Source organism: Pristiophorus japonicus, chromosome X (genome assembly GCF_044704955.1).
Source record: "Pristiophorus japonicus isolate sPriJap1 chromosome X, sPriJap1.hap1, whole genome shotgun sequence".
Taxonomy (NCBI): Eukaryota; Metazoa; Chordata; class Chondrichthyes; family Pristiophoridae; genus Pristiophorus; species Pristiophorus japonicus.
The window spans coordinates 27,920,087-27,943,939 of record NC_092010.1 but is presented as its reverse complement, the minus strand read 5'-3'; the positions used below and the strand labels follow the sequence as shown (position 1 = coordinate 27,943,939).

The window sequence follows — 23,853 nt, the reverse complement described above, 5'->3', positions numbered from 1 at the left end:
GATGAGGTGTGCTTAAGCGCTACAGTCAAGAGAGAAGGTGGCGGACCTCAGTGAGGCAAAGTATCAAACGGTGTACAGGTAAGGTGAAGATCGAAGATACCTCAAAGTCAGGCCGGCTGAACCTGAGGACATTCATTTAAACGAATGAAAAGTCAATTTAGAACAGATGTTTGAAAAAAAAAAGTCTTTCCCCAAAAGGTTGATTTGAAATAATTGATCAGGTAAGGGAGTGATGGCAAAGGCAATTCAGGGAGAGGCAGTCGGTCGAAGATGCAATTGGGTGGCAGGTGAGGTGAGTTGGACTACCAGAAGGATGTGTCTGATGGGCCGAAAGGCCTTTTCTCCTGCTTGCTTTTGCTTTATGTTTGGAAGCATCGAAAAGAACGACTGGACTTTAGGTACAGACTCTGTCCTTTGTTGGGAGTTAGATGCAAGGAACCGAGTGAATAGGCTCATGGGCACACTGCCCTCAGTATGCAGTACCAACACCAGCCCTGCCCACTGCCCTCAGTGTGCAGTACCAACACCAGCCCTGCCCACTGCCCTCAGTGTGCAGTACCAACACCAGCCCTGCCCACTGCCCTCAGTGTGCAGTACCAACACCAGCCCTGCCCACTGCCCTCAGTGTGCAGTACCAACACCAGCCCTGCCCACTGCCCTCAGTGTGCAGTACCAACACCAGCCCTGCCCACTGCCCTCAGTGTGCAGTACCAACACCAGCCCCGTTCACTGCCCTCAGTGTGCAGTACCAACACCAGCCCTGCCCACTGCCCTCAGTGTGCAGTACCAACACCAGCCCTGCCCACTGCCCTCAGGGCTGCAGGACACCTCAAAACAGATCACTTTTGGAAATGGCGTCAGAGTTTCGACTTCGAGATATGTTTCAACTGCTTTCCAACAAAATGTTTCAGTCACAGAACAGCCCGTTTCCACAGTAAGAGTCGCACAGTCACACGCTGCACTCCAAAAGTGTTGAAAGGGTGCTGGACCCCGTTTTCTCCATGGCCCTCCCAATGCAGGACACAACACTTACCTCCCCATTGACACAACAGAGCAGAGAAGGTTAAGGGGAGATTAAAGGGAGGGTATGGAGTTAGTTGTGGATCAGTGGGCAGCACTCGCGCCTCTGAGTCAGAAGGTTGTGGGTTCAAGTCCCACTCCAGGGAGTTGAGCTCCCATGTGCTCCGACACTCCCAGTTCAGTACTGAGGGAGTGCTGCACTGTCGGAGGTGCCGTCTTTCAGATGAGCCGTTAAACCGAGGCCCTGTCTGCTCTCTCGGGTCGACATAAAAGATCCCATGGCTCTATTCCGAAGAAGAGCAGGGGAGTTATCCCCGGTGTCCTGGGCCAATATTTATCACTAAAACAGATTATCCTGGTCATTATCACATTGATGTTTGTGGGAGCTTGCTGTGCGCAGATTGGCTGCTGTGTGTTTCCCACATTACAGCAGTACTTTATTGAGGTTGTGAAAGGTAATGATAGATGCAATTGTTTCTTTCTATAATGAAGTCCCTTGATAAAGTGTGGAAGTGTACCCAGTAAGGATCGGCACCTTCCAGAGAAAGGAAAGGAACTGTCAAATAAAAGTAATCCACTTTCAGTCATCTAATGGATTATAATGGCAATGCTACAATGTCGTGGGCCAGTGACATGCTTCGTGGCGGCCATACCCACTGCAAGGTACAGCGCGAGCTGGTGCAGGAGGGTGACTGGATTGGACATCACCGAGGTCCAGGTCGGTGATTGGAGCGTGGGCAGGTACAGCAGGAGCAGCGAGGTCGGGGCAAAGGAGCGGCGAGTTCAGGACCCAGAAGAGGCGAGGGCCCCAGGGGCAGCACGGGCCCAGCCCACACTGCGATATGTGTGTGCGCACTAAGTCCATGCAGCAGAGCAGGTCTCCAGTCGTCTTGGATAACCCTTGCCACTGGCCCAAGACCTAGCTCTGTCAAGCCCGTGTGGTGGCTGGTGTGCAACGGCCACCCCACGTTAAAAAAATCCACGGACAGGCATCTTCCACCCTTCAGGATGTAGTTCGGAATCTGGAATATTAGGTCCTTCATTGAAACACCTGTGAACCCATCCCTTTTTGGCATGGAAGTAAGTCATCCTCGCTTCGAGGGACCGCCTATGATGATGATAAGTTATTAATTGACGCCATTTTGGTGCCTAGCTCATAAAATAGTGCAGTCTGCTGCCTGCCTGTCTGAATCCCAAGTGTGTCAACTATTGCAGGGTGGATGAGACTGTGAGGAAAGATACAAATAGAAATCAATCTGAGCGCCCATACTTTAAGCAATTGAAGTGATGCATTTAGACCGACGTGTTTCAAGTCAATTACATAAGAATTAATGAGAAAATCAACCAGTACCTCAAGAGCTATGCAAATAAGTAGGTTGTGTGCTGCCCTGCAATGTAAACCTGTACTGTATTCTGTTCAGCGAACACCCTACAGGCCCCATCGCCTTAAAATTAGAGCCAGGCCGTTCAGGGGTGATGTCAGGAAGCACTTCTTCACACAAAGGGCCGTGAGAGTCTGGAACTCTCTCCCCCAAAGAGCTGTTGAGGCCGGCGGGGCGGGGGGGGGGTCAATTGACAGTTTCAAAACTGAGATTGGTAGATTTTTGTTAGGCAAGGGCATTAAGGGTTCCGGAACCAAGATAAATGGAGGTGCAGATCAACCATGATCTGATTGAATGGCGGAACAGGCTCGAGGGGCTGTATGGCCTCCTCTGGGTTCCTAACATTTTGGACCGTTTAGATTTATATCGGAAGTTGCAGAAATTTCAATGGGAAGATAAAGATAGAGAGGCAGAGAGATAAAGCGACAGAGCGAGACAGAGAACGACAGATAGATATAAAATGTTTTGCATGGGGGTCTGTGCTCATTAAGGTGAGGGATGGAATAAAAGAAAGACGTGCATTTGCACTGTGCCTTTCACAACCACTGGACGCCCCAAAGTGCTTTACAGCCAGTGAAGTACTTTTGGAGTGCAATCACTGTTGATTCCTCATCAAGCACTCAGTGTCACCATCAAGTACTCGGAGGTCAGGTGTAGAACGATTGACTGTGGAATAAAACTCCCTCTAGTCTGCTCTAACCGCTGATTGAGATTGCCAATTAGGGCCAGTTTATGTGCTCTGTCAGAATTGACTGGCAAGTAACTGGGTCGAGATTATCCAGACAGATAGAGGACATGTACTTTCAGTTTCTGATTTATTTTTTTAATTCCTGGGTCTTCCCACTAAGAATTATTTTGCACATCGTTAATGCATTAAAAAAGGAGGAAGAGTTCATTTCCTCTTTAAAATGAACTCGACCACATTGATGTCAACTCCGACATATGCCCAGTGGCCCCCTCCCCCTCCCCGCTTATGCCCGCTCTTCAGTTGCTTTTGAGAGAAGTTGGGAGACTTTGTTCCCGATGTTGGGGAAGTCCAGAACCAGGGGACACATTCTAAGGATAAGGGGTAAGCCATTTAGGACCGAGATGAGGAGAAACTTCTTCACTCAGAGAGTGGTGAACCTGTGGAATTCCCTGCCGCAGAGAGTTGTTGATGCCCGTTCGGTGGATATATTCAAGAGGGAGTTAGATGTGGCTCTTACGGCTAAGGGGATCAAGGGGTATGGAGAGAAAGCAGGAAAGGGGTACTGAGGTGAATGATCAGCCATGATCTTATTGAATGGTGGTGCAGGCTCGAAGGGCCGAATGGCCTACTCCTGCACCTATTTTCGATGTTTCTATGTTTCTATGAGACGCGGCATGGCAGAGAACTGCGTCTCAAAACGTTCTTACGGTAGGTTAGAGTTGGCAGGGGATTCGGGCTCAAGCTGTGACCCACAACCTACGGGCACCCTTTGCCCAGATTTCTGCTGCCAGGCTGCCACCAGTCCCTGTCGGGAGGGCCAGTTGGGCAGAGGTCACCGTTTTGTGCCGCTTCTGATGGCAGCTCTCCGAACCCACACAGAAAAAGATGAATTCCCGAATGCCATCTGGAGGGCAGAGTTTGCCTCCTTCACACTGTCGGATGCCATCAGTGATGGCAGTGCCACACGGGTGCCACAGGTAGTCACTGAACAAGGTTAAAAATTCACCATATATCTGCCTGAAAGTTGCAGATTTGGGGCCATTTGCCAAACAGAATGTCCAGGACTCCTTGAATGGGGAATTCACATTGCAGACAGGGCAAGTGAAAAACAGCAGAAGTTAGCGATTATTTTAAACAGGTTTAAGCTTCTGTATGAGAAGCCCAGATGGCAACATAGTATGACCGACCACGTTACACATTCGTACATAGACCTCCAGGCTGGACTATTCCAACGCACTCCTGGCCGACCTCCCACCTTGCACCCTCCATAAACTTCAACTCATCCAAAACTCGGCTGCCTCGTGTCCTAACTCGCACCAAGTCCCGCTCACCAATCACCCCCTGTGCTCGCTGCTCCATGTCCTAACTCGCACCAAGTCCCGCTCACCCATCACCCCCTGTGCTCACTGCCCGTGTCCTAACTCGCACCAAGTCCCGCTCACCCATCACCCCCTGTGCCCTGTGTCCTAACTCGCACCAAGTCCCGCTCACCCATCACCCCCTGTGCACACTGCCCCGTGTCCTAATTCACACCAAGTCCCACTCACCCATCACCCCCTGTGCACACTGCCCCGTGTCCTAACTCGCACCAAGTCCCGCTCACCCATCACCCCCTGTGCTCACTGCCCGTGTCCTAACTCGCACCAAGTCCCGCTCACCCATCACCCCCTGTGCCCTGTGTCCGAACTCACAGAATGTCCCACTCACCCATCACCCCCTGTGCACACTGCCCCGTGTCCTAACTCGCACCAAGTCCCACTCACCCATCACCCCCTGTGCTCGCTGACCTACATCGGCTCCCGGTCCGGCAACATCTCAGTGTTAAAATTCTCATCCTCGTATTCAAATCTCTCCATGGCCTCGCCCCTCCCTATCTCTATAACCTCCTCCAGCCCCACAACCCCCCGAGATCTCTGCGCTCCTCCAATTCTGCCCTCTTGAGCATCCCTGATTATAATCGCTCCACCAAGGGTGGCCGTGCCTTATGTAGCCTGGGCCCTAAGCTCTGGAACTCCCTGCCTAAACCTCTCCACCTCTCTCTCCTTTAAGACGCTCCTTAAAACCTACCTCTTTGACCAAGCTCTTGGGCACTTGTCCTAATATTTCCTTATGTGGCCCGCTGTCCAATTTTGACTGCTAATGCTCTTGTGATGCAACTTGGGACGTTTTACTACGTTAAAGGCGCTATATAAATGCATGTTGCTGCACTTCACAGATTGGAAGGTCGACCCTAAACTGATCAGACTGGGCAGAAGCCTGAGAACAAGGACACCCACACTCTTACAGACGGAATATGATGCAAATCATCAGGGGAAAGCGACCGAACTAACAATGGAAGAGGTGGACGGGGCAGGGGGTGGAGGAGGCATGGCCATATCTTACAAATTTGGGAAGAAGTTTCAAATCCGCAGCTATTTATTTTGTGAGAGAAACTTGTTTTCACACTTGTGAACAATAGAGGACCTATATAATAAAACATCTGGTTCTGATGACCGACTCTCAGTGGCCGGGACATTTCTCAGCTATTGCTTACTTCCGGCTGTCAAAGCCAGTGGGAAAGTTCTTTGAAGATGGAAATCTCGCACTGCAGTATACCGTCACACTGCACCATGGAGGAGTTGTGTGGATTTATGGATTCCTACACACAATTCCTTCCTAATCTCCGCTGGCTGCCCAATGAGCAGGAGTGAGGCCTACCACCAAGGGAAGAGTGTGAATCACATCGAAAGTACCACACGATTGACAGGCCATTCGGCCCAACTAGTCCGTGTTGGTGTTTATCCCCCACAGGAGCAGTCGTCCTGATCCCATGTACTTGCTCTGTTCCATAAGAACATAAGAAATAGGAGCAGGAGTAGGCCGTGCGGCCCCTCGAGCCTGCTCCGCCACTTAATACGATCATGGCTGATCCGATCATGGGCTCAGCTCCACTTCCCTGCCCGCTCCCCATAACCCCTTATCGGTTAAGAAACTGTCTATTTCTGTCTTAAATTTATTCAAACTTCCACAGCTCTCTGAGGCAGTGAATTCCACAGATTTACAACCCTCTTGAGAGAAGAAATTCCTCCTCATCTCAGTTTTAAATGGGCGGCCCCTTATTCTAAGATTATGCCCCCTAGTTCTAGTCTCCCACATCTCTGTATTCCCCTTTCCTTCAACCACCTCTCGAACCAATTCTTAAAGCTTGTCAAGGTCTCTACTTTGAGGCTCTTTGACGCTCTACTTGAGTTTAGAAGAATGAGAGGGGCTCTCATTGAAACGTACACAATCCTTACAGGGTTTGACAGGGTAGATGCAGGGAGGATGTTTCCTCCTGGCTGGGGAGTCTAGAACCAGGGGTCACAGTCTCAGGATAAGGGGTCAGCCATTTAGGACTGAGATGAGGAGAAATTTCTTCACTCAGAGGGTGGTGAATCTTTGGAATTCTCTGCCCCAGAGGGCTGTGGAGGCTGGGTCATTGAGTGTATTCAAGACAGAGATCGATAGATTTTTGGATATTAAGGGATGTGGGGACAGTGCAGGAAAGTGGAGTTGAGGTCGAAGATCAGCCATGATCCCATTGAATGGCGGAGCAGGCTCAAAGGGCCGAATGGCCAACTCTTGCTCCTAATTCTTGTATTCAATCACTAACTCTGTCAGTGAATCCCAAAGCCTCACAAGCCTCAATGTTTATATAAAAAAAAAGTCCGTCTGCAATTCTGGTCAGCTCTCGCGTAACTCCTGGCTACCGACTCCAGGCCGGCCCTGCCGAAGGCCCGGTATCGGGGCGCCTCTCTGCTCTGGAGGGATGGTGTGTGTTCCAAGAGGACTGTAAGTGCGGGGAATAAACAGGAAGTAATGTGCAACATGCCACAACACGTTTTGTGCACTGCAGTGTGCACCGAGTCCCCAAAGGCTGCCAAAAGATCAATCACTTGAATGTGACACGAAAAGATTTAAACAAACTGAATTTACTAACAGCCAAGGTTCCCACCTGAGGTGGTGGCCATTTTAATGTGCTGGTGGCCAGCCCCGCCAGCCATTTTGAACGACAGATAAATCGGTGGAGTCGCGAACATGGTCCCACTTAAATTAACAGCTCCAATGTTTCTGTCAGGTATTTTCGACCCCGCGTAAACTAATCCAATGATAACATTAAATGTAGGGATCAAACTGGAAGGGGAAGTCTGATTATTGGAATGTTTTGTCTTTGTTTTGGGAACATCCGGAAATTAAACTGCCATTCATAGGAAAGGGTGGAATGAATGAGGGAAACAAGCCCTGATCATGGCATCCCAATGTGTAGGTTGGTCGGTTATGAGACTCGATACGACAGAAGGCATGTGGCTCCCTGCAGACTCCTTTTTGAATGGAATCAGCCATGGACTTCCAGCCTGGCCTCGCTGACATCGTCAATGGTTCCCTGTCCTCAGGTACTGTCCCACTGCCTTTCAAAACCGCTGTCATCACCTCTCCTCCTCAAAACTATCTACCCTTTGACCACCCCCTCCGTCCTTCCAAACTATCGCCCCATCTCCAACCTTTCATTCCTGTGCAAAGACCTTGACCGCGTTGTCGCCTCCCAAATCTGTGCCCATCTTTCCCACAACTGCATGTTTGAGCCTCTCCAATCAGGTCCAACAGCACCAAAATGACCCAAACCTGTAATGTATTTGCTTCATGGGTTCTTTGCTTAAGAATCCATAGCAACACATTGCTATTAAGAACTAGTTGGTTTACGAACAAAGGTTTAACAATCACACTACACATTACCAGTTCATCCACCAGGCTCACAGCTGCATACCTCATCGTGGACCTAGACCTAACTGGCTGGGGTTTTATTGAGTCTTGTGAACATCACGTGACCGGCTAAGCCACTCACAATGCAACAGCTCTACAACTATTTTGGTAAAACATTTAAAACAAGTGCCCCTTTGTTTTTAAGGGCACCAAAACCCACATAGTAACAATTAAACATTAAAAGGAACCTTGTCAAATCAAATCAAATTAAAATTCTGTCCCCTGTTGAAATGATGCACTCCAGACCCTCCGGCGCCCACCTCTCGCAGAAGGCCACGAGCGTACCGGTGGACACCGCGTGCTCCATCTCCAGGGACACCCTGGCGTTAATGTAGCCACGGATGAGAGGCAGGCAGTCGGGCTGAATGACCCCCTCGACCGCCCGCTGCCTGGACCGGTTGATGGCCACCAGAGTTGGGGACCCTAATTGAGTGTGAGTGTACAGAACAAAACAACCTAAAAATCAACACAAATGGCAATCTCAAGTATTAGACTGCAGCAGTCAGGGGCTTTTGTTTTATACCTTGATGGATGTGGGCGTCACTGGCAAGGCCGGCATTTATTGCCCGTCCCTAATTGCCCCTTGAGAAGGTGGTGGTGAGCCGCCTTCTTGAACCGCTGCAGTCCGTGTGGTGAAGGTGCTCCCACAGTGCTGTTAGGGAGGGAGTTCCAGGATTGTGACCCAGTGACGATGAAGGAACGGCCGATATATTTCCAAGTCAGGATGGTGTGTGACTCGGAGGGGAACGTGGAGGTGATGGTGTTCCCATGCGCCTGCTGCCCTTGTCCTTCTAGGTGGTAGAGGTCGCGGGTTTGGGAGGTGCTGCCGAAGAAGCCTTGGCGAGTTGCTGCAGTGCATCTTGTAGATGGTGCACACTGCAGCCAGGGGGCGCCGGTGGTGGAGGGAGAGAATGTTGAAGGTGGTGGGTAGCGTGCCAATGAACTGGGCTTCTTTACTGATGTCAGGGCTAGAGTTTCAAGCTCATTCCGTGGTTGACGTACAAGGAGCTTCACTTTCCATCCAGTTCATACTATACTTGGCTAAAAGTCGCTCATCATGACTAGCATAAAGTTCTCCGCAAAATTCACCAACCAATTTCCTTAGCATCCCCTCCCGAACATATTGGCACAAGCAGATGTTTGGTTCCGCAGATACCAGCTGCCCTCCTCCAACACCTAACCAAGTAGCCATGCCTCACATATTGGCCCAGACTGTGTGTAACAGCCGGCTGTTCAACCAGTTCCTCACCACACCGTGCAACAACTGGCATCTATATAGCGCCTTTAACATGGTAAAACGTCCTAAGACACTTCACACGAGCAATTAGCAGGCAAAATATGACACCGACCCACGTATAGAGATATTAGGGCAGGTGACCAAAAGCTTAGTCGAAGATGTAGGTTTTAAGGAGCGTCTTAAAGGAGGAGAGAGAGGTAGAGAGGCGGAGAGGTTTAGGGAGGGAATTCCAGAGCTTGGGGCCCAGGCAACAGAAGGCACGGCCACCAATGGTTGAGCGATTAAAATCAGGGATGGTCAAGGGGCCAGAATTGGAGAAGTGCAGAGATCTCGGGGGGTTGTGGGGCTGGAGGAGATTACAGAGATAGGGAGGGGCGGGGGCCATGGGGGGGGGGATTTGAAAATAAGGACGAGGATTTTGAAATCGAGGCGTTGCTTAACTGGAAGCCAATGTAGGTCAGCGAGCACAGGGGGTGATGGCCGAGCGGGACTTGGTGCGTGTTAGGACACGGGGCAGCTGAGTTTTGGATCACCGCTAGTTTATGGTGCCGTTACCAACTGAGCCCTTGCGGGAAGGCCCTGATCGGATTTTCCGCCCCACCGAGTCACGGAATTTAAAGTAGGTTTGCGAGGCCCAATCTGGATGAGCCATGGAGCGGCCAGGGTGGCGGAAAAGAGTGGCGGTGCACCGTCTCATGCCCGAGAACCCCAGAGCAAAGCAGAGCGCAGCCAATAATGCGACTGGGGCTCGGGCCTACAGTACCCTTGGCAGCCAAGGAGCTCCCACAGGCTGTACACATCCCTGGGTGATCCACGTGTGAGGGAACAGATGTCAATGAAGCGAGCTGCAATGTTGCCGAGGTCACCGTCAGCATCAGCAACAATAAAGCCGACGCAGTAAAAAATATATTGGACTGACCTTGGGGTTATAGGCCGGGGCTGACTCAAATCAAAGCGGCGCGCTATTTGCCTCCTGTTTACATGCTTGCTTTATTTATCTTGCAGCTTTCGTGACTGAACCCTCACTTATTTACTGAGCGCGGTGCTTATCAAGGTGAGGGCGGTGGGTGCTGGGGAATTGAGAGCTCTCTGATACTCGGTGTCAGCAACAAAGCATTCTCAGGTCAGGTACCGCCCCGGGGCCTCTTTCAAGCCTCGCTGGGCTTGGATTTCGGGGTGCGGCTCCCCGCATTGACACTACCCGATCCGGCGGAATCAAAGAACCACGGCAGAACAAAAAAAAAACGGGTGTGCAGGGCCCTGGTGCACTGACATTTGCAGTTGCAGAAATGCTTCAGGTTAAATATTAAAAAAAAGGACGCGGCCTTTCAGAGAACTGAGCCCCGCTGTGGGCTCGGCATTCACCTCTGGGACTTGGGTTCAAATCCAGTCCAGATTGATGGGATGAAAGAGACCTCTGTCTGATGGCTGAAAGGGTCCTATGTTAAACGAGTAGAGTAGGGTCGTGGGGGGGCACTTTCCTCTGTATCTGGCTGCGCTGTACCTGCCCTGGGAGTGCTTGATGCTGACATTGGATGCCTGAAACGGGAGGCGTTCCGCTTCCCCAGCGGGAACATCCCTCACCTTGAGCACCGCCATCGAGGACAAATTCCAACTCCAATCCTCGAGGCGAACGATCTCTGCTGAATGCTCAGTGCGAATTCAGCAGTGAGTAAAGCATGCACCGTTTCACGTCTCCTCCTCCTGACAGGTCTCCTCGATGAAAATGGTTTCCGGTGACACAAATCTGTGCAGCCAGTATATTCAGCAAGATCACCGATAAAGAAAGACTTGCATTTCTATAGCGCCTTTCACAATGTCCCAAGCGCGCTTTACAGCCAACGAAGCACTTTTCGAAGTGTGGTCACTGTTGTGATGTGGGCAACGCGGCCGCCAATTTGCGCACAGCAAGCTCCCACAGCCAGCAATGTGACAATGACCAGATAATCTGTTCTTGTGATGTTGATTGAGGGAAAAACATTGGCCCAGGACACGGCAGATAACTCCCCCCTGCTCTTCTTCGAAATACTGCTGTGGGATCTTTTAAGTCCACCTGAGAGAGCAGACAGGGCCTCGGTTTAACGTCTCAGCTGAAAGACAGCACCTCACTCCATCAGCACTGCACTGGGATCCCAGCCTATATTTATGTGCTCAAGTCCCTGGAGTGGGACTTGAACTCACAACCTTTGAACTCCGAGGCAAGGGTGCTGCCCACTGAGCCACAGCTGGAGTACAACTGCAATGCATGGAGGAAGCAGTAAGCATTAAACAAGAAAGAAAAAAGGCAAAAACTGACAGAACATCACATGCACTTGGTCAATTTAACAAATGGCCAAATTCTCTCTGTTTTACTGCAGCAATTCTAAGACTTACAAGGGCAAATGAAAGCTAGGTATTACCTTGACAGCCCAGCCGCTCTAGCTCAAGCCTTCGGCAGAGCAACATCTAGTCCATAACCTACTAATCTATATTCCATTTGCAATGTTATGTACATACAAAAAAAAAACATTTTAGAAAATTAAAACGTCTTACTTCAAATCCAGCCAAAATCTCTTAGATATGCAACCGTGTTCTGCTAAGCAAAAGGCTACTTCAAGAGTAAAGCAATGTTATGAGATTAAGCAGCACTGAGGTAGCAATTGGGACCTACCAGGGGCTGAATTTAAACTACTGGTGAAAGATAATTGTGAAGGAACTCTGCTGTAATAGCACAGGCGATCTTTACGCACTCGCTTTCCCACAGGATGGGAAAATTAAGTGACTAATTAGGAATTTTCTTTGAAGGGGCCCTGCAACCCCTGGAAAGTTGGCAGTGAAGCTCTCTGCCGCTGCTTAAGATATCTGCATCATGGTGACATTATATACCAATCACAAGAATGCCATTCACAGCGAAATGGCACGATTCGTAGTTGGACGACGGCATCCATTGCACAACAAAACTATTCATATCGAAGCGCCATTGCTAGCACGGAAAGTGATGCAATTTGTACACCACGCCATTCAGAGCACAATCATACCATTGGCCGCATTGATACACCATCACGCCTCACCGACACGCCATATACTGCACCGACACACCATCACGCCGCACCGACACGCCATATACTGCACCGACACACCATCACGCCGCACCGACACGCCATCACACCGCACCGACACGCCATATACTGCACCGACACACCATCACACCTCACCGACACACCATCACGCCTCACCGACACACCATCACGCCGCACCGACACACCATCACGCCTCACCGACACACCATCACACCTCACCGACACACCATCACGCCTCACCGACACACCATCACGCCTCACCGACACACCATCACACCTCACCGACACACCAAACGCCGCACCGACACACCATCACACCTCACCGACACACCATCACGCCTCACCGACACACCATCACGCCTCACCGACACACCATCACGCCTCACCGACACACCATCACGCCGCACCGACACACCATCACGCCGCACCGACACACCAAACGCCGCACCGACACACCATCACGCCTCACCGACACACCATCACGCCTCACCGACACAGCATCACACCTCACCGACACAGCATCACACCTCACCGACACAGCATCACACCTCACCGACACACCAAACGCCGCACCGACACACCATCACGCCTCACCGACACACCATCGCGCCTCACCGACACACCATCACGCCTCACCGACACACCATCACGCCTCACCGACACACCATCACGCCGCACCGACACACCATCACGCCGCACCGACACACCATCACGCCGCACCGACACACCATCACGCCTCACCGACACACCATCGCGCCTCACCGACACACCATCACGCCTCACCGACACACCATCGCGCCTCACCGACACACCATCGCGCATCACCGACACACCATCACGCATCACCGACACACCATCACACCTCACCGACACACCATCACACCTCACCGACACACCAGCACACCTCACCGACACAACAAACGCCACACCGACACACCATCACACCTCACGCCGCACCGACACACCATCACGCCTCAACGACACACCATCACGCCGCATCACTTGCGGTACCACCAAACTGGTGGCACCATTCGCATTGAAAAACGCCACTCTCCTGCCACATTGTGGCGACCAGAATGTCACAGCGCTCCTTCCTTCCAACTGCAACCGATCCCGAGCTTGGGCGCGTGCTCCCTTCCACAAACGGGCAAAGACCACCCCCACCACCAGCCCCCCACCTACAAACCTCACCCGCGTGTTGATTGATTAACAGTGTTTGCACAGGATGTCCCAGTTAAGCTTGTTTATAATGGGTCGTTGCCCAAGGGCAGCTGACAGACTCAACAAAGTGCAGGGCACAAAGTGGAGACTGCACCCCCAGGAGAGGAGTGGAAACGGCCCGCATTGCAAGCTCAGCTCGCGTTAGCTGCTGGGGGGGGGGCATGCCAACTCTCTGAAGATTGTATGAAAGCCCAGCAAAAAGGCACTCGGCAGCCTTCACGCCAAACTTGCTCACTTGACATGGAACGCTGCATATGTATGTACACATCCAGAGTCTGACACAGGCGCAGCTTGAAAGCAACCGCGCAGAACGCAAATGCCAAAAAGAGGAAAAGGACGCCAAACGGACAGGCGACAGAAGCCCAGAAGGGACGCCGCTGTGACCCTACCTGTTTCGCTGATGGGATCCTGATGGGGACGCTTGAAAAGATCATGTTGTGTGTCAGATGGCAGTCCCGTGCCCCTTCCCCAACCACCTTCCCCCCAGCCCCAAAATAAAAGAGAGCAGGAACAGCTGTAGTTCTCGTCCTGGTTCAAATGTCCTCCTACAGTAAAAGGCACCTTCAACACAATCAGATCTGCGAATATTGGGGGGGGGGGGTGGGCTTGCTTAGAGGGGAGGGGAGCGAGAAAATGAAGATTCGGTGGGGTTGGATTGTCGGGATGAGTCTCCTACCCCCAGCTCTGATTTGGAAACCAGCTTTTTTTTTATGCAAGTGAAACACACAAAACCCCGCGGCTGCTCCAGATTTGCTACATTACTTGCACCACTCTTCAATTTCCTTGCAGTTTCAGGCTCTGCTCATCCAGGCTCAACCACTCCTCGCACAGCAAGGGGAGGATCGCCCGAGAGCATGTGACATCTCCAATCGTGTCCTGAGAAAGGGTTCCTGTCACATCCCTCGCCCGGCTCCTTCATACCGAAAACAGCCCGATGGGGCTGGCGATATGTCTTTTATTAACAAGCCCACTGTGTGTAAATATCTTGTAAAATCTCTGCCTCTGCCCACCCACCCCCCCATAAACTGTAATCAATTGTCTCTGCTCTGCATGCCAGAAATTCCTTGGGATTAAATCTGTGGAACCAGACCGTCTGCCAAAAAAGCACAACCCCCGTGGAACCTCCAAGTTTCAAACGCTGACTGCGTGACTTTACACCCGCAGCCCACCCCAGCCCTCCGATTGGCCACTTCAGCTGCCATTGCTTCTGGACACCTGAGAGTCTTCTTCCTGAGCCCACCTTGATCGCCATAGCCTCCCCAACCCCAACACACACCCTGACACACACACACACCCTTACACACACACTCTCACACACCCTGACACACACACTCTTCCACACACACCCTGACACACGCACACACCCTTACACACACACACGCCCTTACACACACACACCCTTACACACACACACGCCCTTACACACACTCACACCCTGACACACACACACCCTTCCACACACATACCCTTACACACACACACACACCCTTACACACACACAAACACACACCCTGACACACACACACACACACACCCTCCCCCCTCCGACCCCCCCTACACACACACCCTCCCCCACACACACATTCCCCCCCCAACCCCGCCCCCCACCCACACACACACCCTCCCCCCCCACACACACCCTCCCCCCCACACACACACCCTCCCCCATCCACCCACACACACCCTTACCCACACACACACACACCCTCCCACACACACCCCCCACATACCACCCCCACACACACACCTTCCCACAACCATCACCCCACACATACACCCTCCCACACCCCCCCACACACACACACCCTCCCCCCCACACACACACCCTCCCACACACACCCACACCCCCCCACCATCCCTCCCACACACACACCTTCCCACAACCACCCCCACCACACACACCCTCCGACACACACACACCCTCCCCCCCACACACACACCCTCCCACACCCCCCCACCATCCCCCCCCACACACACCCTCCCACACACACACCTTCCCACAACCGCCCCCACCACACACACCCTCCGACACACACACACCCTCCCACACACACACACTCTCACACACACACATACCCTTACACACAGACACATACCCTCCCCCCACCCCCCACACACACACCCCCCCGCACATCCCCCACACACACACACACCCTCTCCCCCCCACACACACCCTTACACACACCCACACACATACTCTTCCACACACACACACTTATACACACACACACTTACACACACACCCACACCCCCACACACACACCCTTCCACACACACACACACACTTACACACACACACACCCTTCCACACACACACACACCCTTCCACACACACACCCTTCCACACACACACACACACCCTTCCACACACACGCAGCCATCCCATCATCATAGGCAGTCCCTCGGAATCGAGGAAGACTTGCTTCCACTCTTAAAATGAGTCGAATCTTTAGATGACTGAACAGTCCAATACGAGAGCCACAGACTCTGTCACAGGTGGGACAGATAGTCGTTGAGGGAAGGGGTGGGTGGGACAGGTTTTGCTGCACGCTCTTTCTCTGCATGCGCTTGGTTTCTGCATGCTCTCGGCGATGAGACTTGAGGTGCCCAGCGCCCTCCTGGATGCACTTCCTCCACTTAGGTCGGTCTTTGGCCGGGGACTCCCAGGTGTTAGTGGGGATGTTACACTTTATCAGGGTGTCCTTGTAACTTTCCGCTGCCCACCTTTGGCTCGTTTGCCGTGAAGGAGTTCCGAGTAGAGCGCTTGCTTTGGGAGTCTCATGTCTCTCGTGGACAATGTGGTCCGCCCAGCAGAGCTGGTCGAGTGTGGTCAGTGCTTCAATGCTGGGGATGTTGGCCTGGTTGAGGATGCTAATGTTGGTGCATCTGTCCTCCCAGTGGATTTATAGGATCTTGCAGAGACATCGTTTGTGGTATTTCTACAGGGACTTGAGGTGTCTACTGTATATGGCCCATGTCTCTGACACACACACATCCTCCCACACACACACACACACACACACACACATATCCTTACACACAAACACATACACCCTCCCCACCCCCACACACACTCCCTTCCCCATACACCCTGACACACACACACACCCTTACACACATGCAAACACACACACCCTTCCACACACGCATCCTTACACACACGCCCTTTCACACACATGCAAACACACACACCCTTCCACACACGCATCCTTACACACACGCCCTTTCACACACACGCAAACACACACACACCCTTCCACACACACACACACCCTTCCACACACGCTAACACACCCTTACACACACGCATCCTTACACACACGCCCTTTCACACACACGCAAACACACACACACCCTTCCACACACACACACACCCTTCCACACACACACACACACCCTTACACACACGCATCCTAGACACACGCCCTTTCACACACACGCAAACACACACACACCCTTCCACACACACACACACCCTTCCACACACACACACCCTTACACACACGCTAACACACACACACCCTTCCACACACACACACCCTTCCACACACGCATCCTTACACACACGCCCTTTCACACACACGCAAACACACACACCCTTCCACATACACACACACCCTTCCACACACACACACACCCTTCCACACACGCATCCTTACACACACGCCCTTTCACACACACGCAAACACACACACACACACACACCCTTCCACACACACACATACACCCTTACACACACGCTAACACACACACACCCTTCCACACACACACACCCTTCCACACACGCAAACACACACACACTTCCACACAAACACACACACACACACACCCTTACACACACGCAAACACACACGCCCTTTCACACACACACGCCCTTTCACACACACAAAACCTTTCACACACTCACGCAGACACACCCTGCAATCGCGAGTTGCGGGCTGGTTTTATCTAAACCGTTCCTGTCTCTCATAAACAACAGTTCTCAGTTAGGGATCACTCACAGGCCTATCTATCTAAATATATATATATATATATATGTATATATTGATGTCTATATCCAAAAGATCCACTGAGAATGCAATCAGATCAGGAATGTGTTTGAGTGAAAACTGAAGCTAATTGCCACTAGGACCGTGAACAAGGACACTGGAAATCAGATCTTGCAACCGTCTTAAAAAGAATAATGGCACAGGAACTAAAGCCTGGAATATTTAACCGAGGAGATAGCTTTATAGATTTCTCCGGCTCTAATCCAGTCATTAATAATAAAACAGTGAGGGGACAATGAGATTGTAATGAATGAGTCCGACCCTGGTTAATATCACAGGATATATTTCAGTGAGTGCAACATCATTGCTTTCCCAGATCTTGCGATCAGCCTCCCCTCCTCTCCGTGCCCTCCGCTCCCTCTCAGTGTCTCGATATTTCAGCTCTTTTTTTGCCGCAGTCTTTCGAACTTCCTCCGAGTTTGTTTTTGAAAGGTGACAATTGCTCGCTGAGATTTTACTGCACAGCTCCATGTGTTCACTCCCGGGGAGGGAGGTAGCAACCGGTACCCGCCCCTCCAACCCACCTTTTAACTCGGAACTGTGTGAATGGAATCCCTTAATCCCCAAACCGCCCACCCCTCAAAATAAAATCGATCAAGGTGATGAACCCACGCACTGGAGCAAGTCCTCTTTTGTCAGAGACAGTTACTTTCAAAGGCATGGTTCAAATCGATTTTTTTAAGAGGTATATTTTAGATCTTTGCCCCGCCTTTTCAAGGCGCCATTCGCTCCTGAAAGTCTCTTCCACCCCACCGCCCCCCACCCGCTTTGCAGCCGAGCGTCTTTGCATAACACAGTGACTGCACTCCAAAAGTACTTCATTGGCTGTAAAGCGCTTTGAAACGTCCGGTGGTCGTGAAAGGCGCTATAGAAATTCAAGTCTTTCTTTCTTTCCTTGAACCCCTCACCTCTGGAATTCACGCCCTTTTCAACAACCAGCAGAACGATTTGCTGCACGCATGCCCCTTATCCCTGCCCTCCCTTCTCCCACCCTCCCCTCCCCTCCCCTCCCTTCACCTCCTCTCGACCACCCCCGCCCTCTCCTCTGCCATCCCCTCCCCTCCCCTCCCCTCTCCCACCTCCGCCCTCCCCTCCACTCCCTCCTCTCTCCCAACCCCTCCCCTCCCCTCTCCCAACCCCTCACCTTCCCTCTCACCACCCCCACCCCTCCCTCCCCTCTCCCACCCTGCCCTCCCCTCTCCCACCCACTCCCTCCCCTCCCCTCTCCCACCCCCTCCCTTCTCCCACCCCCGCCCTCCCCTCTCCCACCCCCTCTCCTCCCCTCTCCCACCTCCTCCACTCCCCTCCCCTCTCCCTTCCCTCCCCCTCCCTCCCCTCCCCTCCTCTCCCCTCCTCCCTACCACCCCCGCCCTCCCCTCTGCCACCCGCGCCCTCCCCTCCCCTCTCCCACCCGCGCCCTCCCCTCCCCTCTCCCACCCGTGCCCTCCCCTCCCCTCTCTCACACGCGCCCTCCGCTCCACTCTCCCACCCACCCAGCCCTCCCCTCCCCTCTCCCACCCCACCGCTCCCCCACTCCCGCCCTCCCCTCTCCCACCCTCGCCCTCCCCTCTCCCACCCACTCCCTCCCCTCCCCTCCCCTCTCCCATCCCTGCCCTCCCCTCTCCCACCCCCTCCCTTCTCCCACCCCCGCCCTCCCCTCTCCCACCCCCTCCACTCCCCTCCCCTCTCCCACACCCTCTCCCACCCCTCCCCTCTCCCCTACCCTCTCCCACCCCCGCCCTCCCCTCTCCCACCCCCTCCACTCCCCTCCCCTCCCCTCTCCCACCCCTCCCCTCCCCTCTCCCACCCCCCTCCCCCACCCCCCTCCCTCCCCTCTCCAACCCCTCCTCTCTCCCCTCCCCTACCCTCTCCCCTCCCCTACCCTCTCCCACCCCCGCCCTCCCCTCTCCCACCCCCTCCCCTTCCCTCTCCCACCCCTTCCCCTCCCCTCCCCTCCACTCTCCCACCCCCTCCCTCCCCTCTCCCACCCCTCCATTCTCCCCTCCCCTACCCTCTTCCACCCCCTCCCTCCCCTCTCCCACCCCTCCCCTCTCCCCTCCCCTACCCTCTCCCACCCCCTCCCTCCCCTCCCCTACCCTCTCCCACCCCCTCCCTCTCCTTTCCCCTCCCCTACCCTCTCCCACCCCCTCCCTACCCTCTCCCCTCCACTCTCCCACCCCCGCCCTCCCCTCTCCCACCCCCTCCCTCCTCTCTCCCACCCCCTCCCCTCCCCTCTCCCACCCCTGCCCTCCCCTCCCCTCTCCCCTCCCCTCCCCTCTCCCTCTTCCCCGCCCTCCCATCACACAATCTCGGTCAATTCTAGCTTTCAGCCTGGGGCTGGACCATCCTGTCTGGGTTGTGGAGAAACATTCTCAATCTGAGAACAGCTTACCTGTTTATTATGAAAATACATCCGAGCTCTTGCGCTCTGTCTCCAAACAACACACACAAATCAATTTGCCAATTGCTCCTTAATATATATATATATATATATATAGATAGATATATTAAAAAAAACATATTTTGGGCAACATTTACAAACAATGATTAAAACAGAAGGGACTCCCAACACCTTCGCCTTTCTAAGACAGAAGGTGGGCCACCCCACTTGGAAAAATAAATGCTTAAAATAAACAATCCCCCCCCCTCCAAAAAGAAAAATGCAGGGAAGGGACATTCAACGGGATCGTTTTCTTCTGCACGCCCCGTTTGAAATGCTAATCTTCAGTTTCAGGATAAACATTGTTAAGTCGCAATCTAAACAACCCATTTCTACCGTTCACAAGGCGGCGAGAGGCAGCTGCACCTTGAAAGACGAAACTCACAAGTTCGCTACAATGCCCAGTTATGTACAGAGCGGAATGACTTCAATGTAACTGTATATGCTTGCCGCTAATGCAGCGTGCAGCACCCTATTTTAGGCTGCAGAAGTTTTATTGCAGTGAATAAACACCCCTTATTGTTTCTGACAGGCTGAGATGAGGTAAGTCGACCAGGGGGCTCGAGTGCAGTATAACACCAGCAGACTGGTTGGGCCGAATGGCTCGTTTGTGTGCTGTATATTCTGTGTATAATTTTCCGCACATAGAGCATTGGGCCCCGACACCCGTGCAAAATTGATGCTAGTTAATGGATTTCTGCCCGAATTGTGACCGCATCAATCCAGTTGTTACAGGAGACCCCTCCTCTCCCCAAACTTAACGCTTGTTCAACAGATGAGATGTAGAAACTTAAAACTTTATTCGGTTTATGTATGTATGTTTTTTTTTACTTTGAGGAGAAGAGAGTTCAACTTTAAAAGATCGATCATGAACAAAGTGAGGGTTTAGAAAACTGAAATGATTGAATGCAGTTTCAATCTTTTTTTAAAATTCCCTCCCTTAAAAACAAAATATTTTATGAGACATGTTCTGGGTTTATTAAGGGCCCGGGGTGTTAATAATTGGCCACACTGCGCGCTTTTAACCTGTTTCAAATACAACAAGCGGCGCTGATGTTCTGTGAAGTGTCTCAAACAAAGTGAGGTGGCGAAATTTCCGGGGTTTTAACAATTCTGGGAGGAGGGGGCCCGCTGCAACATCTAAACAAATAATGGCGTGAATCTGTTGAGCGGCACTCTGCCATCCCTGGTCAAGTGTTAAAGAGCTTCACGTGATGAGCAACACATAGGCCAGGCCAGGTATTTTCAGTGGGGGGGGGGGGGTAGCAGGGCAATGGACCCTGGCAATTTCACCTTTAAAATAGCAACCATACCGCGCCCCCTTCCTCCCCAACACATCTTTACCTATCGATAGAGGGAAGTGGGGCACTTTTAACAGCACGGAGCTACAAAGCTTTCTGCAAAGATTGACCAGGCGTTCAAGCGATCAAATCAAGTCTGTTATAGGGATGAATCAATTCGGGACATCAAGTAGGAGAGATTTGTGTTCCAGATAGCTATGTCAACTTTTTAGTCACAACTTTTTATATTTTAGACTGTATTTGAAGATTGTTTCTGTATGACTTACTCCTGCTCCTAATTCTTCTAAAACCACAAGAAATAGGAGCAGGAGTCGGCCATTCGGCCCCTCAAACCTGCTCCGCCATTCAATGAGATCATGGCTGATCTACCTCAACTCCACTTTCCTGCACTGTCCCCATATCCCTTGGTTCCCTTAATATCCAAAAATCTATCGATCTCAAAGACTGAGCCTCCACAGCCCTCTGGGGCAGAGAATTCCACAGACTCACCACCCTCTGAGTGAAGAAGTTTCTCCTCATCTCAGTCCTAAATGGCCGACCCCTTATTCTGAGACTGTGCCCCCTGGTTCTAGACTCCCCAGCCCGGGGGAAACATCCTCTCTGCATCTACCCTATCAATCCCAGTAAGAATGTTATGTCGCCCCAGGGTGCATAACTTCATTCGCTCTTTGTACAGTCTTTGTCCCTCCAGGTATCTGACTGGCCGTGAATCAACTCCAGATAATGTTCTCCGGGACGAAACCCGAACAAAAAGGCCTAATTTCCATGCGTACTTTGGAGAGAAAGGAATTGGAGCAAACAGGTCGTGACACTCCAGTTTAAATCACCCTGGAAGTCGCGCGTTTTCGAACGGAAAGGTCCCCATCCTACACCACCCACGACATGTGGACTTCTGCGACCAGCATCTTGGCTACAAAGAGACAGGATATTAACCCCATTGCTGGATGCTAATAAAAAAAAGCTACTTTCGTCCCGAGATTCCCAAATTGAAACCAGCAAAGGGACTGAGAGAACGACACTTCATATTCAACATGTTGGTCTGGCACTACTGTGATTTAGTTAAGAGAGAGAGAGAGGGAGAGGAATCTGAGATTAAATGGAAGAAATATTATCGGACATGAGCTGATAAGGGTCCTCCAATGCAGGGACCACACGCAAGCGTGTGTTTTTTTACACTGCCATCCCGACACTAAAATGATGCAATGTTGCACGCACTCGATGCACATCGTGTCCAAGCCCCCACACACCCACATGCCCTAAAGGTAAAGATGCAGCAACAGTTGAAATAACGAGATAGTCAGTCACCAGCAACCAACATGTTGCCCCTCTCTCTCTACGTCCCGACGTGCCTCCCACATCCTCACTTGGGCGCTGGAAAAGGGAGACAGAGGGCGTTCAGCCGCCCAACTGAGTGAGGCATGTACCCAGAAGGTTACAATGTCACAGCACGCAGATTCACATTGCGTTATTCCCCCATGGGCTTTGGTACCAATTACAGCAGCGAGCTGAGTTTTATTTTAAAGCCCTCCATGTTAAAAAGCCACTCTTAGTGTGATATAAGTATCTTATCAGAGAATGGTAAGCAGTTTTTTTTTTATAAAGAGCTATCTCCTCTCTCCCAAACGCGAGAGAGGAATGCGTTTGTGCAACAGGATACTTTCGATATGACTGGATTGAACTATCCAGTCCTCTCCGCCCACCCTGGGTTTGTTACTACCACACTGTATGCATGTTGAACGTAGCCCAATCTGCCTTTGGGTTGATTTCTGTGAACAATCTCACCCCCTCCCGTTCCCGTTGCAAACAAGACCCCCACCACCAGATATGTAACCCACAACAAATATTTCTGGTTGCAAAAACAAATAACACGGGGCAACGTTTCCATTCTTAACCTCCGCCCCCGCCCCCCCCTCAAAAAAATAACACGGGCCATTCTCCGCCCCCCTCCCCCCCTCCCTTAACCAACCTCTTTATTTGAAGCGATCACTATGAATGCTAATATTAAATCACAGCCTGTGCAGTGAGGTCGTACGCTCCCCCCTCCCCTCCCCACGAGCCCGGCTGCACTTTGAGAAACTTTCTGCCACTTGGAAATTCACAATGCCCAAAGAAACAGCAAACACGTCAATTTCCCTTCCAAGTTGCAGTCACGCCGCAAAAGCCGATCAAAAATATTTGGAAAGTACTCAGAAAGTGCTGAGGTAGGTGCATAAACCCCACAATCCCGAGCCCACAAAATATACAGTCCCCCCACCCACTTCCCCATAGCTACCACCGCAGTCCCGCAGCACAGATCAGGTCAAAGAACTGGCCTTGTTTTTTTTTACCTTCTTTGATGAACGGTTAGAATAGGGATAAGGACTAAATCCTGCCCGTGGCACCGACAGCAGCATTTTCTTTTAATGTCAAACCTGAGCCAAAGGAGGAGGCTGACGTCAGGACGGGAAGTTGGAACGGACTCAACTGGGACTGAGCACGGTGCACCAACTACTGGGTCCTAGTGCTAGTTCGCTCATGAGCTCATCTCTCTCTCTTCACTCATGAGCTCATCTCTCTCTCTTCACTCATCATCATCATAGGCAGTCCCTCGGGATCGAGGAAGACTTGCTTCCACTCTTAGCATGAGTCCTTAGGTGGCTGAACAGTCCAATACGAGAACCACAGTCCCTGTCACAGG

The 23,853-nt window shown here is 51.9% G+C and overlaps 1 protein-coding gene across 4 annotated transcripts in view; it reads right to left on the bottom strand.

The window, feature by feature from the left end:
* Positions 1-23,590, bottom strand: part of LOC139240935 (RNA-binding motif, single-stranded-interacting protein 2-like) — a 670,592-nt gene extending 647,002 nt beyond the window's left edge. For 3 of the 4 annotated variants that reach the window (XM_070869478.1, XM_070869483.1, XM_070869481.1), the window contains exon 1: positions 23,504-23,590. In XM_070869478.1, the coding sequence (XP_070725579.1) occupies positions 23,504-23,569 (66 nt within the window). In that variant the 5' untranslated portion in view covers positions 23,570-23,590. Of the gene's footprint in view, positions 1-13,775; positions 13,850-23,503 lie in introns of those variants that run through there. The other variant, XM_070869479.1, reaches the window with a different exon arrangement.
* Positions 23,591-23,853: the final 263 nt, after the last annotated feature.